Raw genomic sequence first — 18663 nt, 5'->3', positions numbered from 1 at the left:
CAGCAGGACAGCTGAGTTGCCCTTACTACAAAGTTTTTGCAAATAAATCTTTGACAAACTTCAGGGTGTATCAGAAAACCTGTGACTGACATTTTTTATTCCCAAGTTTAGTGCTTTTAATTAGGTACCTTCTGCATGTCCTGTCTTCTTGTTCTGGCGTGCAGTGGAAAACATGCTGCATTTTCTTGAGAAAGAAATTGCAGAAGAGTGGTTTTTTCAAATGTCATTTGCTTCATTTGGGTTCAGGGATTTGGCTGGAAGGGAGTGATCAGGGAGGGGGAGGGAGACAGTGGGGGAGAGGGTGGGGCCTGGGCAGAGTGGGGAAGGGGTCTGGGGCAGAGAAGGGATGGAGTATGGGCGGGGTCACAGGTGGGCTGGGGAGCTAGCCTCCCCAAGCGGCAGCTTCACCCACCACCCATGACAGCAGGTAAGAGCGGGTTGGCTCCCGCACACTCAGTGCACACTGCAATCTCCTTAGACAGGGGATGTATTCACGGAGCCAAATGCGTCAGCGCCACACATTCTCCGTGAGGGGGCAGGTACTGGGCTCTCTGCAGGGAACTGTGACTCTCCACCACCGTGAGGCAGGCCGGGTGACTTGGTATTCTTTGCTGCCTCGGGCATAGGGGCACCAGTTTAATAATACTGCGTAGGGCCCCATAAATCCTAAGGACGGCCCTGAATGCTGTGTATAGTGGCAATATATAAATACCAAGTTATAATTTTCAAACACATCAAGGATCTTTTCAGATCACAAAAACAATATTAAATGTTAATTTATTCAAGATAATTTTTTTCTTTAGTCAGTGATAGCCCGGCTTCAATCCATGGGCCTTCAAAATGGAGCTCTTATAACCAGACTTCAAAACCCAGAAGAAGAGCTCTCAGAGGGGATGGAAACTGTAAGTGTGATATTTGCATTTCTAGAAATTTGCCTACAGTAATTACAGTATTTGTGCATTATCCTTCATATTATGTACTTTTGCTATGATAACTTTGTTTTAAACACCCTGCTTTATCATCAAAGATTATAAATTCAAGCACTGGGGGCATCTACAGTGTGCTAATGTGGCAAATAAGTGGATTTAAAAAAATGAGTCTCACACCTACCCATGTACAGATCAGAAATTTAGTAAATATTCTTAGATAAAACAAGTATGGGAAGCGTATGCCTTTAATCGTAAAAAGTATTGGATCTGATTAAGAAGGCTTTGGACTGGACCTATTTTGAAAAAACCTAGAGAAAATCCTTCATAAAAACAGATTTGTTGAAAGAAAATGTTGGTCAAAGAATAAAAATCCCATCAGCAGGCTGGTTTCATACCATTTCCATTTTCCCCTGGAGCCTTTGTGACATACCTGATAAAAAACAAAAATAAAAACTCCCTGTGCTCAGTTCCTAAAAACAGACACATTTTACTTTCCACAATAAAGTGGAAATAAGCTAGATAGTGTTGACCTCTTCTATCTTCACCATTGTGTGTCATTTCTGTAGGGAGGTCTCCTGAAAAAGATAAGTCCCGTGTGTCCCTGCTATGTACAACTGAGAACATAGATGTCTTACAGACAGACAAATCTTAGGGCTCATCAGTAGGACATCCTTTGACATCCTTTATACTAATAAGCATGCACAGTGATCTTTCCTGTTGTGTCACCAAATCATCAAAGATTTGAAAAGTTGCCAGTGAGACCTTCCTAACTACAGTTACTTTTACAGGAAAAAAATACATTTTCACAGAATACATCTTTAATAGATCCTGTGACTGGTCAATGAATAAGGCTCCTGTGTATTGAGAAAGACAAAGTAATTTTGGTAATGGATATGTTTCCCATCCTCTGTTTGATAGGTCTTGCAAATAGTTCTGTCAAATGATTAATATATCATAATTGGCATTTCCATTCCATAAACCTAAAACTGAGGTGTTTGCATCTCCTCAGCTTTTGGTCTCCTCTTTGCCCCTCCAATACAAATCTCCTTCGCTAGGGATTACTTGTACTGCCCAATCTGCTATGACTCACTTTCTCTCTTTAAATTAGCATTTTAAACTTTCCTTTAGTTTATTATTGAGTCTTTTAGTAATACCAGCTCTGAAGATATAATGTAAGTTATTAGTGCTTGATGCTATTTTAAAAATGTATATATTCATTTTTACTACAAATCATTTTTTTTAAAAAAACAGGGTTATTTTCAAAAATGAAATATCTCAGATAGTTATTCCTTACAGTGGAGTACTGCTAGTCTGAAAAAAACTTAATTCACATTCACAATTCACATTCATATTTTGGTTTTAAAATAGCTACTAAGCACAATGCAACAATTCTTTAAAAGGGTATACTTACTTTCTTAGAAAATATTTCAAAATGATAAACCACAAAAAATGGGGCATATACAAAATATAGGGGAAAAGGTACATATACTTTTATTGTTGTTCTAATTAACAGGATGAACTTTTCCGGACTCTTTCATCCCTCAAAATAATAGCACCTAGATACCGATGGTGTAGAAGCAGGTGGGGTCGAGCATGTCCTGTAGCTTTAAAAGAGGGTAACATTGTAATGGGGCTTCCAGATTTAGCTGTCAGGTAAGTAAAATTTGGTATGATTTGGGTGTTTAGATCTATGTTTTAAGATTAACCATGTATATTTTTCAATTTTTTTAAAGTTTTCTAGGTAAAATGTATTTATTTTCATCTCAAGAAGCATTGAGAGCTTTTATGTTGAATCCACGTCCCTATCTGCTACCACCTATGCCACTTCCTCCTTGTAAAGTATTAGTATTTGGACCTCCATTATCTGGAAAAACAACTCTTTGTAACTGGATTGCAAATAAATATAAAGGAAAGGTGGGTATATATAAATATTTTAAGTAACTTGTAGGGTTAGACTTCCAGATTTTAGAATGTTATTTGAATAGTAGTAAGGATGTTAGATACCATACATATGCTCTTCACTTCTGTTTAAATGTAGTACATATTGTTCAGATTGTCTTTAGTCACAGCAGTTTGATATGAATACTATCGATATGTCTGATCTCAAACAGTGATACATGCCACCCACTCATTCCACTAAGGCTATGTCCATACCGCATAGTAGACCAATATTTGTGTACCTGCGCATGCAAACCCGTGCTTTCCAAGCTCATCTTCAAGCATGTACTTTGCATTGATACACACACCTCATATCTGCCCTTTATCTAGGCCAGCATATCTATATTGTGGTACACTGAAGGGTATGATGCTGTACCTTCTGGGGGGTATAGCCTTGGGTTCTTAGCACCCTTGCTAGGTGTAGTGACTCTAGAGCTTGGTTTATGTTGTATTGTGGGAGAACTTGTTTATCCATTCTGCAATACTTGACCCGAAGTGCTCTGAGCCCACAAACACATCCAGCTAAGCTATTTTGGGTCTGCACACTCCCTGCAATGAGTCAGGTCAGTAGGCATGTCTGGCCTGGGCATCACCAGAACTCCATGCTCTGGAACCATCCCACCGTCTTCAAGCATAACCCAATCTGGGAACCATGGTACCTCTCTGCATTTCCAGTTGCTTCTACAGTTGCAGGAGTTGGGGCAGGTGCAGCATATCCCCCCACAACTAGCAATGATGGACTGTGGGGCTGCTGCCAACTTTATAGTTGCTAAAGGAGCCAAAACCCTGCAGATCTCCCTCCTGCCGAAACCTGCACCAGACCTGATGGAGATGATTGATGGGTCACCACTATTGTTGGGACCAGTGACTCAGGAGACCATCCCCTTAAAGGCCATAGTAGAAGGGCACCAAGAAACAATCTGCTTCAGCGTGATCCGCTCCCCATTCTTCCTGAAAATTCTCAGCATTCCTTGGTTGGAATAGCACAATCCAGTATCTCCTGGTATTGGAGGAACATTAGTTTTTCTTCTGAATAGTGTCAGAAAGTGTGCCTCCAACAAAGCAAGCAACCCCCAAGTGACCTTCGCCCAGGGCCCCAGGATGGGAGGAGACCCTCAGAAGCAGAACTCCAGGGGCTAGCCAGGCAGGAGTGGCTCCAGACCAGAACCTCCGCCCCCCCCGACAAGAACTGCAACAACTCAGACAGCATGCCATGACCAGACAGTGGCCCCAGAAACTAAATACATCCACCACTGCAAATAGGACTGATTAATCCAGGCAGCACAGGAGACTACAAGTGTGCCAGGAGGGCATTCTGGCATAGCCAACTTATTAACAGAACTGTACATGCAAAAAAAAAAAAAAAAAAAGAATCTGTGCTTCGGAAGGCTAATACCCCAAACCTCTTTCAAACAAGAACTGTGTTTCTAGTAAAAAGTTAATGCTTGCTGCTTGTTTAATTTTTTTTCCAGTCCCGGAGTTCATCTTACATCCCAAGTGGTGTCAGGCTGAGGTGGTTCAGAAAAATGGTTTGGCTACTGGCCTCAGCACAATCAAAATCCACACACACACCCAGCATGTAATGACAATTATATTGGGCATAATTTGGAAATCCCTCCCATTCTTAACAGCAATAACACTAAGAATGGTGACTGCTACCTACCAGGTTCTGGCTCCAGGGCTTATTGTGCTGTTTCTTCCTCTGCAGACTGCTCCCCAGGGTCATCCCCAAACAGGTCCTCCAACTATTGACCCAGGATATCTAATCCTCCTGTGTAGCCTGATCTGAGCCAGGCGGCAGCACTGTGGTCTGTTCTGTGCAACTCCGGGCTCTCTTCCAGTAGTGTCCCTTGTCTTTGCTTCCTTTTTTCCTGGGTTTATAAGCATGCCATCCCTGCTCAGCAGACTGTCATGCAGGACTGCAGACTCTGTGCTATGCGCGGTTTCCAACAACCGGTCAAATTCCTTGTACTAGGGCAGTGGTTCTCAACTGTGGTCCACAGTTTGTTCAGGGAAAGCCCCTGGCGCCGGGACAGTTTGTTTACCTGCCGCGTCTGCAGGTTCGGCCAATCGTGGCTCCCACTGGCCGCGGTTCACCACTCCAGGCCAATGGGGGCTGCGGGAAGGGCAGCTAGCACATCCTTTGGCCCGCACCACTTCCCGCACCACCCATTGGCTTGGAGCGGCGAACTGCAGCCAGTGGGAGCCGCGATCGGCCGAACCTGCGGACGTGGCAGGTAAACAAACCGGCCCGGTGCACCAGGGGCTTTCCCTGAACAAACGGTGGACCACAGTTGAGAACTGCTGTACTAGGGGCAGCAAGCTGAGTTGTTCTCTGACATACCATTCCCATCCTTCACTTTGCAATAGGCAGTCCTTTGGTACTTACTCTGTTCCCAGCCCTGACTACCAGTCTGGTGGATCCCCCGTACCACCAGCCGCTTTACTGTGGCTTCATAAACATGCAGATTTCTTGTACTCCTGCAAAAGTAATGGATCTTGCTCCCCTCACACCACATCTTGGCCAGTATCTTGGCGTGTTCTTCTGGCCAGTTAGTGTGCTGGGTGGTGGGCAACAAGCAAGGCATAACTGTGTTAACAATCGAACAGTCAGCATGGAAAGGGAAGAGTTAAATGCCCAGGAGCTGTATTTGAACCAGGAGGTTGCTTCCAGTTCAAGGGAATCACATGGGAAGTTGGAGGAGAGAATTGTGGGATAGCATTGGCAGATTGAACACAAGCCTTAGAACATGGGCTTCTGCTACTGCTATCTTCACTGCTAAATGGGTGGGCTTAGACACATGCTACAGCAGAAAACGGGCTCATACTTATACCCCTGGGTGAGCCAGCCCACCCGCCCGTGTTGTGAGAGGATACTGGCATGTGTTAGAGGGCTTTGTGTATGGACCATAGAGGGGTTGAGCTTAAACATAGTCAGAACTCTGGTTTACTATGCAGTGTAATATACCTTAATACTGTCAGACAGCAATTTATTTTTACTAGTATAATATCTTTCCTTATGTTAACTGTATAAATGTTGTGACTGTATGAGCATAGACAGCCCTTATTGGAGGATATAGAGAAAATTGAAACAAAATTTAATCTTGTATCTTGACTATACAAGGCCAGAGTTTGAGAGGTGCTAAGTATCCACAGCTTCCATTGATTTTAATGGTTAGAGGGTTTTTAGCAGGCACTCAGCACATTGCAGGGGTTGGATTACACTTCTCTCCCCCTACATCTCTTCTTCAGAGAGATGCTGAGACCATTTAATTAGATTTATGTTCTTAGTGGTTCATTAGTGTGTACATTCAAAATGTATGGATTTGTGGAAAAAAATGCAGTAACTTTGTGAAATCTAGTTACAGGAAAGTAACCTATTTTGAAGGTTACAATTATGGTACTCCTAAGTTTTCCCTTATGGGGAACATGTCAGTTATTTACATTAATTGTGTGAGGAGTCTGTGTCTTATCTTTTGCACATAAGAGAAGAAAAATTCATAACTTGAAAATTACTCACTGCACAAACAAACAATGAGACAAATGCCGCTTTCACTGAAATCTGTGCAATTTTTCCAAATTTACACTATTGTAACTGATCGCAGAATTGGGTTATCTGTGCCTGAATCTATGCATATGTTTACCTATGTATCACATTTTATTAAGATTTCATTATTCAGATTTATTTTTATGTTTTCAAATACTTTCTTTAGGTTCTTGATATGGACAAACTTATTCAACCATGTATGGAAAAAGCAAAGGAAAAAATCATTGAGCAAGCTCGTATTGCTGCAATAGATGTTGCTATTACAAAAGTGAAAAATAAGCTGGAAGTAGAAAAAATGTTAAAAGAGCAAGGTGAATAAGGTGTTTCCCAGCTTTTTGGGCTGTCTTGTTTGCTTTTAGGTTAGTTAAATAAAACAGCTACTATTTGGGAATGTTTTAAACTCCCTATCAGCACATATAAATGGTATCATGGTTATAGAGTTGTAAATTTGTTCTGGAAAGTAATTACACAAAGCATGGGATTTCTCTTTGGGCTTGACTGTTTTACCCAGCCATGTCTACTCTATGGTTATGCTATGTAGTATTAAGCTGTGTACTTTTCCACAATTTTATTTTCAAGCCAGAATCTTTTCCAGAAAAACTGTAATTAGAATATTAAGGAAGTCATATGTTAAATATTAACTAAATGTGTATATACATTGGGGATTAAATGAGGGAAATGGCAAAGTGGAACACTGAATATAAATGTTCTAGAGTTGTGGGTGATTGTTATACACTAAGGAGCTTCAAAATATTGTTCTGACTAAAGCTGGTCAAGAATTTTCCATCAGAATGATTTTCCAGCACAAAATTCAGTTTATACAAAATCAAAATTTTAGAGGTGAAAATTTCAGTTTTGCTAGAAATTTTTGCTATTCCATTAAAAAATTATTCCCAGTTCCATGTTTCCTCCACTCCTTACAGCTTGCCTAGCAGGCTGCTGGGATCACGGGTTACAGGGCCCCTGGCTCGAGGGCTGTCCACCTGGGGGACTGCCATAGAGCTGGGGTTACCAAGCTCACCAACTGTAGGGCTGGTGTACTACAGATGGAACAAGTCAATCCAGATACTGACTGACAACATAGCATCCATGTTCTATATCAATTGCCAAGGAGGAGCTTGTTCCCACTCACTATGCACTGAAACCATGAAACTATGGAACTGGTGCATACTCTACAACGTTACCATCTCGGCATCCTACCTCCCCAGGTGCCAGAACACACTAAGCAGACATTTCTCCCAGGAGCACAAATGGGAAATAAAGATAATACTCCAGTCAATATTCCAGAAATGGGGCTTTCCCTCTAGACCTGTATGCATCATCAATAAACCACAAGTGCCCACTCTTCTGCTCCAGGGCAGGACTGGGACCCCAGTTACTGGGGGATGCCTTCCTTATCACCCGGGATGCATCAATCATGTACATATTCCCACCGATACCATTAATCTCACAAGTAATTCATAAGATACAGACTGACAGGGCCCATATCATACTGATTAGTTCCAATGTGGCCCGGACAAACAGGGTAATCTTACCTGATGCGCATAGTGGTCTGTGCTCCACGAACTCTTCCCCTGTGGGTGGATCTCCTCTCACAGAACAAAGGCAGGATACTCCTCTCAAATCCAGAGAAACTTCATTTCAAAGTGTGACTCCTATGTGGTTCCAATACTACAAATTAGTCTGCTCAGAATGAGTGAAACGTTATTTAATAACAGGATATCCACAACTCACAATACTTATCTCCAAAAATGGAAGAGATTCTTACTATGGTGCCAACCAAAACAGTTGACTGCAGTCACAGCGCCACTGGACTACGTACTGGAACTGAAGGAATCAGACTTATCCATAAGCTCAATTAAAGTACGCCTAGTGGCTATTACAGCCTTTCACCGTACATGTGAGGGAACCTACCTATTTGCACACCCAGTCACTAAACACTTCCTCACTGGCATACGGAACATTTACCCAGAAGTCTGACAACCTACACCCACATGGGATTTAAACCTTGTCCTTATGCCTCACCAGAGCTCCTTTTGAAGCCTTGGCAAACTGCTCACTCCTTCGTCTATCCATGAAAATCGCATTTTTGGTCACGATCACCTCAGCTATGAGTGAGTGAAAATGGGGCACTAATGGCTAACCTCCCCCCCATGTCATATTCTTTAAGGACAAGATCACATTGAGACCACACCCAAAATTTTTACCTAAAATATCAACATCCTTTCATATAAATCAACCGATGCACTTCCTCACATTTTACCCCAAACCACATGGAAACTCACAAGAGGCCATTCTACATACACTAGACATCAGGCAAGCCATAGCATTCTACTTAGACAGAACCAAGCCCTTTTGGAAATCTCCAAGGCTGTTTATTTCCACAACAGAACGCTCCAAAGGATGCACAATATCTACCCAGAGACTATCCAAATGGATCTCTACGTGTATCCAACTTTGCTATCGACTGCATAACACAAAACCCCCACACAATACCACTCCACACATTCCATAGCAATGTCTATAGCCTTCTTGAACAATGTACTTCTAATTGACATATGCAGGGCAGCTACCTGGGCTTCTGTGCATACCTTCGCAAATCACTATGCCATCACTCAAAGTTCTATGTCAGATGCTATAATAGGTCTTACTGTGCTCTCTGCAACAACACACGCAAATCTGAAGCCTCTTCCCTCCATAGTGGGACGCTGCTCTACAATCACCTGAAGTGGAGCACTCACAGGGACATCACTTGTAGAAGAAGAGAGGGTTACTCACCTTGTGCGGTAACTGAGGTTCTTTGAGATATGTGTTCTCCACTTCGGAGTTCGCTAAAAGAGCTCTGCGGTAAAGAAGGAACTTAAGGGGGCAGGTCATGCACGCGCTAGATGGAGTGCCAATGGCACCACAAGATGACTACTATGCACGCGTGCCCAAACCAAGCACTGCTACCGAAAATCTCCGACCTATGACACAGGGACACACTGACACCTGCAGTGGAGCACCCACAGGGACACTCATCTCAAAGAACCTCAATTACTGCACAAGATGAGTAACCCTCTCTTCTTTTTAGGAGTACATTAAGTAACCAATGAAAACATCCATTCAAATTTGGATGAACTTTCCTGAAGGTTTTGAGATATCAACCCACTAATGAGAATGTCCTATATCCTTCCATCATCTTCTGCCTCACTCTCCTCCTCCATTTTTTAATGATTTTGTGCACTGAATGAAGCTAAAGAATGTCAGTGTGACGTGTGTTTCTACAAACTTTCTACATGGAACTCACATTGACTGACTAGAACAAGGATAGCTGAGTCACCTACCACTTCTGACCACTACAAAAAAAAGTTAACCTCCATGGTTAGAACATGGATCATGCTGATTCTGTTAACCACCAACCTGTACTAAACAGTAAGAGCTGCTAACTAGGGTAACTGTTAGCCGCTGCCCTGTGCTTTTAAATAAGACCCAATGATGAACTAGTTTGATAGTTAATAGGTATTAAACAATTGGTTTTCACACAGATATCAGTCCCCTCTTGCTTGATCTCCCTATGCCCATCACAGCTGAGAACACAAGGCTCACACCTCCAGTATGATCCCAAACCTCCAATTCTGCAGCTCTTGACAGCTTTACTCTACTTTTTTGGCCATCATGCACATGGGGATCAGAAAAGCAAAGCTGTCATAGCACAGCACACAAAGAAAGGTCTTCAGAACAGGGTACAAAAGGCACCCTCTTCTTGTCAGATCACAGTGTCAAGAAAATTGAGGAGGGAAAATGATGTCTCTACACAAGAGAGTTGAGGGGATGATGGAGGTGGCTGGTGGTATTTCTAACTTCATGGAGGAGACCAGTGGTTGCAGGTATTGTGTTTTTCCTCTTTTGCTGTTGTCCAAGCCCCTGCTGCTCCTGTTCTTGGCTTCATAGAGGCTACCAGCATGCTGAGTTGTAGGAAGGAAGCCAGCAGTTGCATCATATTTCTTGGACATTCTGTGTTCCAAAAAAAACAAAACGATAAGTTTGACAATATTTAGAATCCTTGCACTCTATCAAGATTATTGAGACTCTCACGTCAAGTGTGCAGTATAATGTTTTTAAATGCTTTTTCTGTTTTTGTTTTTTAACTTTTTCAGGTACTTTGCTTCTGTTTTTATTCAGGACAAATACTTACTGAAATTAGGGTCAAAGAAGTAATTTCAAAGAAATGTGTTTTTGTCTTATGCTTCTGTAAATGCTTCTGACTTCTGTAAATGTAATGATATTTCACAGCTGCAATAGATGCCCAAGAAACTGGTAGTTACAAAGAAACAGATGAATATGAAGAAAGTGAGACCACTATGCCTGAGGAAGAAAGAAGCGTGGAAGATCAGAGTAGAGTTACAAGATCTGACACCAGCAAAGGTAAAAGAAATGTTTATCTATTTTGTCCCACAACCATTATGTGCTATCAAAGTGCCTTATATTCAAAAAAGAAAATATATTTCTTTCCCTTTCTCCTTTTCTCGTCTCCATTGTCAGAATATTTTAAATCTCCTTCTTTGTTGTTCTGCGGAAAAGCTAAACTGAAAATGGGAGTTTTGCAGTCTGTTCTGAAAGCAGTGAGGAGGTTAGGTACTCTTGATACTAATGCTACATTTCTCCATGTGCAAAAAAATCCCATTGACTTTGATAAGAGTTAGGCATGCATTTTGGTGAAAAGTCTGGAGTTTCCATACTTTTTTTTTTCTACAGCATAAGAGGTTTTCATAGGTGGCTAAGAAAAAAAGTACTAAGGGCTATGGTGCATACACTAGCAATACTTCAAATGACTTTATTTTGTTTATACATATGCAATTCTTATGCTTCCAGAAGGCACACATCTGATTCATCCTTCCTTACAATCTCCACATGTCCATGCCAGTTTCAGACTTCCTTCACATTCAACTCACAGCCTTCACAATCCAGCTTAGTTTTCTTTCATAACTGACCAATCCCTCCACACCATATACTCCTTCTCAACTCACACACGCTGAGTACCCAGCTCTATCTCTTTCATATCTTCTCCACATACTCAATTCACACACCTGCATAATCCTCCACAACCAATCCAGCTACAATACTTTGCCATTGACTTTATCTAAATTTTTATATTTTGTAATGGATTTAGGATATGGGGTATTAGGAAGGAATGGGTAAGGAATGACTTGGGTGTAGGGGATGTGAGCTGTGAAGGAATGGAAGTTGGAGCTGTGTAAACATGAGTTATGTAAAAACATTCTAAAGGTATAATTAACTAAATTATACATAAACAAATGAATTAGTGTTGCACTGTTAATAGGTATTAATATTTATGTTCACACAGAAAAGACTGACAATTCTTCAGAACAAGAAGGTGAATCATCAGGTAATACTGATTAATACACTCTAACCCATAAGTGTCTGAAATATAATTCAGGTAAAATATATACCATGCATGTAATTGATATAAACTTTGGGGCCAATTCTGCAGTCCTTAGTCTCTCCCTGACACTATTTGCATGTGTTGTAAGACATGCAAGCAATTTCATATGCGATATATATGATTAAATGGTGGGAGCTTTATCTAATATAATTACTCAGGGTCCATTTCAGCAACCCTCCATTATGTCGAGTAAGGATGGTGGAACCAGTCAGGCCCTCAGTGGTACCTAGGACATCTCAGAATTTACAGATATATCAACATATTAAAATTATTGAAGATGGAAATTAATGTATGTACTATAGATGGAATGCATAGAAACAGCTAGAATTTGGGAGTGATTGCACATGTCCATTCCACTGTACATATGCGCAAGTCTCATGCACAGTTGTCAGAGACTTTTCCCTCAGCTGTACCCATTGGGCCTATGTTGCCTCATGCCACTGCACACAGGTATAAAGGGTCACGCTGCCCCCAATTCTCCTCTGTTCCTTCCTACTGCTAGCGGTGGTGGTGGTGGTTGTTGTTTTTGGAGCTGTGATCTTTGTCTCTACTTATCTTCCCTTTGTTAGTGCATATAATACCTGTAGTGTAAGTTTTTAGTATTGTATAGGATATCTGTAAATAGTTATAAGAATAAGTTTAGATTAGTATTTTTTAGTGTAGGTTACCAGTGCCTAGTTGGGTACCCAATTTGGTACCAAAGTAATGCCCTGTTCTCCTGGCTTCAAGGCCTGTTGTTCATGTAATAGATCTATGCCAGTGAATAACTCACACCTCAGCTGACTTAAGTGTTTGTTTGGGAGAGGCTCATTTAAGTGACAAATGTCACATTTGTAGAGGTTTCAAATACTAATAGAAAATGGACAGGGCTGCCTGACTTGACTACCTGCTTAGGAAGTCTATGCTTCATCCACTGTCGTAACTTTCCCACTCTGTATGGGTGCCAAGAACATCCAAGTCAGTCAGGAGTGCTAGACTTGATCTGACGGAGTCCACAGGCAGATCCACATCACTGGTGCCTAAGAAGAGACTGCATAAGTCTCTTAAAGACTCAGTACTGGGGTCTTCCAAGTCTACTACAAAGGCTCTGAGTGGACACATGGACTCAGAAAGGTGCTCAAAGAAGTCGCACTCCCAGGAGCAGTCTATAAACCAGGAGGGATTGCTGAATCCAGAACCAGAAAGGGTGCACTGAGACCAATCTCTGAATGACTAGCACACCTTTCGGTAGTGCAGACACAGGACCCCTTTTCTGTGCTGTCAACGCCTGAGGTTTTTGAGATAGTCAGGGAGATCCATAACCCATCAGTGCCGTCTTCTCCTGGGATTCAGGAACCTTGCACAGTACTGGTGGAACTACACACTTCTACAGTCCCAACTTCAGCCCCAGAGCACTGTTGTGTACTGACCACTTCTTCTCTCATGTCACCTCTGAATAGGATTCCATCTAGAGGCAAGCCAGCAATGATATTGCCAGTATCTCCTTCTCCAGAATCAGAACTTGGCTCTCTGGTACTAATGGGGTCAGTTCCCCCATGGTGTGTGGAAGGGGCTCCTCATCAGACTCTGAAGTGGAATCTTTTGTGACCCAAGCATGCCCAGTAGCCCCAGTAGGGTGCCTGCCTGCCGTGGTACCAATCACAGCCTCAGCATTCTAAGAGCCAGTGGGCTCACATAGCTGAGTCCTACCTCAATACCAATGGCCCTGTTGGACCCCTAGGGTCTTCCCTCCAGATTAGCGAGCCTCTCTGCTCCCTTCCCACCTCTATACATCAGCTAGGCACAGGAGCATCTGCAGGATGGTCATCATCTTCTCTCCCCTGGTACTAAGATCAGTATCATGCAGATGGAACCATGTGCTCAGTAGTCTTCTGTAGAGGAATTGGAGGAGGGACCTCTCAACACACTTAGCCTCTTCTTCTTCATCACCTGATGAGGGAGTAGTGAATGAGTCTACCTCTCCCCCTCCTGATGATTTCAGAGCTCATCCAGGTTTGTTGAGGAGGATGGCTGCAGCTCTGGATATCCAAACAAAAGAGGTACAGGAAAGGTCACACAAGCGCATGGACATTTTTGCCTCTGAAGGCCCCTCTAGGGTAGCTCACCCTATTGATGAGATTATCCTGCAGTCTCTCAGGATTTTATATCAGACTCCAACTTCTCTGCCTCCAGTTGCTAAAAGGGTGGAGAAGAGCTATTATGTCGCTTTTCAGGGATTTGAACATTTCTACAACCACCCTCCTCAGGCTTCCTGTTGATTGCTGCTGCCAGTGAAAAAGAGAGTCAGGGACTCTAGGCTTCTTACTCCAAAGGGAAAGGAAGCAAACAAGCTAGGCCTTTTTGGGAGGAAACTTTTTATTCCACAGGATTAGGATTGCAAACTAGCAAGCTCTGCTCGGTCACTACAATTTCAGCGTATGAGGTAATATCCTGAAGTTCAAAGACAAGCATCATGGTGAGACAAAGCAGGAGTTCTTTGTAATAGTGGAGGAGGACAAATTATCTGCCTGGACAACATTGCAGGCAAACCTGGATGAGGCAGACTGCATCTCGAGCTACGGCTTTCTCCGTCACTATGCAGTGTTCATTTTGGCAGCAGTCATCAGCCAGCCTGAATAATCAATTCAGGACTTTCCTTTTGAAGGTCCCTCACTGTTTTCCAATAAAACAGAAGAGAGACTTCATAGTCTTAAGGATTCAAGGGCAACCCTTAAGTCTCTGGAGATCCATAAACTAGTAGCAAAAAGAAAGCCCACAGCATTCCCAACAGCTTCAGACCTTCTGTAAGGTCCTTTCCAAAACAATGTAATATTGAGCCATTAAGAAGGCGCTCTTGTCCTAATAGTACCCACCATTGCCAGATAAAGAAACAGATCTTAAGATGGTTAAAGAAAACTGTGTTTGATAGCATTCTGTCTGGCAAGGAATCACTTATCAACAGTTGCGCTTGTGAAATCTATACTTTATTATTTTGCCTTTATGGTCTCTATTTCTCCATTGTTTATCTGTATGGTTTCTGTCTGATTCTTTGATTGTTTCGGTCTGTTGCGTAACTAACTTTGCAAGATTTAAATCAACTAAGGTGGTGGGGTATGATTGGTTAAAGAATTGTTTCATAATGGGTTAGGATTGTTGAAAAATACTGTTTTGTAGTACTTTAGTTTAAAATGATTGGTTAAGGTATAGCTAAGCAGGATTCAAGCTGGGGTCCAAAAGGAAGTTCTTTGGAACCTAACTCCAGGACACAGCTGCCTACCTACACAGAGAGGGAATCATGATATTCCCCTTCTTACACAACTATCTGCTGAAAACATCAACACTATAGATAGCCATAGACTCCACCCAACATACAATAAATACGTTCACCAGCTTAGGACTTCACATAAACATACAAAAGTCTACTCTAATACCTGTCCAATGCCTGGAGTTCATTGGAGCAGACCTCAACTCCCTCGAAGCAACTGCCTCCCTATGAACAAAATGCTTTCTGACTCTAACCGCCTTGATCTCAACAGTACAGAACAGCCCACAAGTGTCTGCCAGAACTTGCCTACAAATCCTAGGCCACATGGCCGCCAGGACCTTCATCGTCTGACATGCAAGACTACACATGTGGTATCTACAAGTATGGCTCCAGACAAATTATGTCCCACACATGCACAGCATAAACAAGCTCATCATCATGCCCAATACAGTCAGGGATTCCCTATTAAGGTGGGCCAATCTAGACAACGTCAGCAGGGGGGTGCCATTACTATAGAATCCACCATTGCTCACCATAACCATGGATACTCTATACAGGGCTGATGGTCTATGGCAGAGTCCCATCTTCATATCAACCAGCTGGAACTACAAGCAGTTCAAAATGCCTGTTCTCACTTCCTATCACTAATCAAAAACAAAATGGTACAGATTCTCACAGACAATGTAGCTTGTATGTTCTACATAAACAGACAAGGGGGAGTGCAATTGCATTCCCTATATGTAGAAGCGATGCCTCTTTGGCAATGGTGCATCAAACATAATGTCCATGTTATAGCATCATACCTACCTGGCTGCCAGAACATCATGGCAGATACCCTGAGCAGGAAGTTTTATCAAGATCATGAATGGGAGTTGAATACATGGTAATCCTAGATATTTTTCAGATGTGGGGGTTCCCAACAATAGACCTCTTTGCCACCACACAACTCCAAATGCCTCCAGTTCTGCTCCAGAGCAGGACTTGGTTGACACTGTCCGGGCGATGCCTTCCTCATCAAGTGAAACGCTCCCCTCCTATATGCCTTCCCTCCCACCCCCCTCCTAGCTGTGTACTCCACAAGATAAAACAAGACTGATCCAGAGTAATCCTAATAGCCCCCACATGGACATGACAAACATGGTACCCTTACCTTCTCCACATGGTGGTCTGTCCACCACGCACACTCCCGCTTCTGCCTTGGCTTCTATCACAGGACACAGGTCGCATCATCCATCCAGATCCCGAAAGTCTTCATCTCAAAGCCTGATTATTACATGGCTCTCAGGATCTGAAATGACATGTTCCTCAGAGGTACAAAACATATTATTAAACAGCCGTAGGACAACTACCCAACTCACATATGTACATAAGTGGAAGCGATTTGACTCATGGTGCCAACGCAAACAGACTACATCTCTGTCAGCCCCCTTACCTGTCATTTTAGATCACTTACTGGAACTCAAACGGGCCTCTCCATGAGTTCAAGCCATGTACATCTGTCAGCCATCACCACATTTCATCATAAAGTTGATGGATTCTCTGTTTTCACACATCCACTTACTAAACACTTCCTAAAGGAGTTTAGATTCCAAAACTTCCTAAAGGGTCTCTCCCGCTCCTATCCAGAAGTTAGGAACCCTAACCTGCCATGGGACCTCAGCTTAATCCTCCACACCCTCAGCAGGCCCCTTTTGAGCCCGTGGCTACCTATTATTACACCTCTCTATGAAGGTTGCATTCCTAGAGGCCATTACATCTGCCAGGAGAGTGTGGGAACTAGCAGCTCTCATGACAGACCCACCTGATACAATCCTTTTCAAAGATAAAGTATCTCTCAGATCACATTCTAAGTTTTTACCTAAGGTTGTCTCATCCTTTTACCTTAGCCAACCTATATACTTACCGACGCTTTTTCCGAAACCACATACGGGCAGATGACAATTTAGACTACACTCATTGGATGTCAGCAGGGCTATAGTCTTTTACATCCATAGAACAAAATCTTTTTGCAGGTCTCCAAAACTGTTCATTTCACTCAAACGATCAAAAGGCAACACTATTTCCAAACAATGGCTATCTAAATGGATATCGGACTGTATCAAACTGTTATCTCCAGCATGAATGAGAACTCCCTATGTGGATTCATACTTATTCTACCAGGAATCTATCAGCCTCCATATCAGTCCTCTCAACAATGTTCTGATTTCAGAAATCTGTAGGACCGCAACCTGGACCTCACCACACATGTTTACACGGCACTATGTGTTGCAACAACATGCATCTTCCGACACCCTATTTGGTCACACAGTACTTTCATCTGCTACTACTTCAACTCCAAAGCCCCCTCCATCCATCAGAGGGCACTGTTCTCCAGGTAGTGAAGTACCCACAGGGACATCACTCGAAGAAGAAGAGAAAGTTACTTACCTTGTGCTGTAACAGAGGTTCTTCAAGACGTGTGTCCCTGTGGGTACTCCACTACCATCTGCTTCAGAGTTCTATCACCAGAGTGCAGTAGAGAAGGAACAGAGGGGGGATTGGTCGCACAGCGCCAGTTAACCACCTGAAGCGGCATGAGATGGGGACCGCGCATGTGCAACCCAACGGGGCACGGCTACCATAAATCTCTGGCTACGAGCACAGTGGGGCACATCAACACCTAAAGTGGAGCATCCACAAGGACACACATCTCGAAGAACCTCCGTTACTGCACAAGGTGAGTAACTTCCTCTTCCTTATCTGGATGACTGGCTAGTAAGATACCAGACCAAGTCTCAGGTACCCTCCAACATAGACATTATACTTTTGATGTATTGGCTCTTCTAATCAATACAGAGAAATCCATCCTGTCTCTTGTTCAAAGAATAGAATTCACTGGGCAATCCTGGACTCTACAAAGACCTGGGCTTTCCTGCTAGAGCCATGGTTCTAAACAATGTAGGTCATTGCTTTAGATCTAAAGGTGCACCCTGTTACCATAGTTTGGAACTGCCTCAAACTTATAAGACACATGGCAGCATGCATTTACATGGTGCAGCATGCCAGACTACATCTCAGATATCTACAGAGTTGGATAGCCTCAGTGTACTCACTGGCCTGCCAACATATACTCATGGTGGTTCAAGTACCTGCGTAGGTCTTGTCTTCCCTAGACTGATGGTAGAACCTATGAATGTTTGTGAGAGAGTTCCCTGTGCCCTTCCTCAACAGACTCACCCTAGTCACAAGATGCATTAGATCTAGGTTGGGGAGCTCACTTAGGTCCCATTCAGAGTCAAAGCCTTTTGTCTCCCCAGCACCTAAGAGGAAATTTGCTGGTACTTTTAGAGAACACAGCAGCTATCAACTATGTAAACAAGCAATGGACTGGGGAAGGGTGTCGATTGACAAAGTTATGCCAGGAGGCAATCCTTTGGAATTTCTGCATTGCCAGTTCCATCAACCTGAAAGCTGCTTACCTTCCGGGAGTTCAAAATACTCTGGCAGGCTGCCTGAGCAGGTCTTTCGCAGGTCACCATGTGAATGTGAACCAAATGTGTCCAGTTCCATTTTCCAGTGG

General features: G+C 42.8%; 1 protein-coding gene across 5 annotated transcripts in view; it reads left to right on the top strand.

Annotated features, from left to right (window-relative positions):
- The window catches only part of AK9 (adenylate kinase 9), a 245383-nt gene that overhangs the window by 63144 nt on the left and 163576 nt on the right, over positions 1-18663 (top strand). For all 5 annotated transcript variants that reach the window (XM_084624319.1, XM_084624320.1, XM_084624317.1 and 2 more), the window contains 6 exons: positions 804-902; positions 2443-2582; positions 2663-2843; positions 6581-6725; positions 10690-10821; positions 11762-11803. In XM_084624319.1, the coding sequence (XP_084480445.1) occupies positions 804-902; positions 2443-2582; positions 2663-2843; positions 6581-6725; positions 10690-10821; positions 11762-11803 (739 nt within the window). The remainder of the gene's footprint in view (positions 1-803; positions 903-2442; positions 2583-2662; positions 2844-6580; positions 6726-10689; positions 10822-11761; positions 11804-18663) is intronic.

Source organism: Lepidochelys olivacea (assembly GCF_965140295.1).
Source record: "Lepidochelys olivacea isolate rLepOli2 genome assembly, chromosome: 3".
Classification (NCBI taxonomy): Eukaryota; Metazoa; Chordata; order Testudines; family Cheloniidae; genus Lepidochelys; species Lepidochelys olivacea.
The sequence above is the reverse complement of the archived record's forward strand: the minus strand, read 5'-3'. Positions and strand labels throughout refer to the sequence as shown.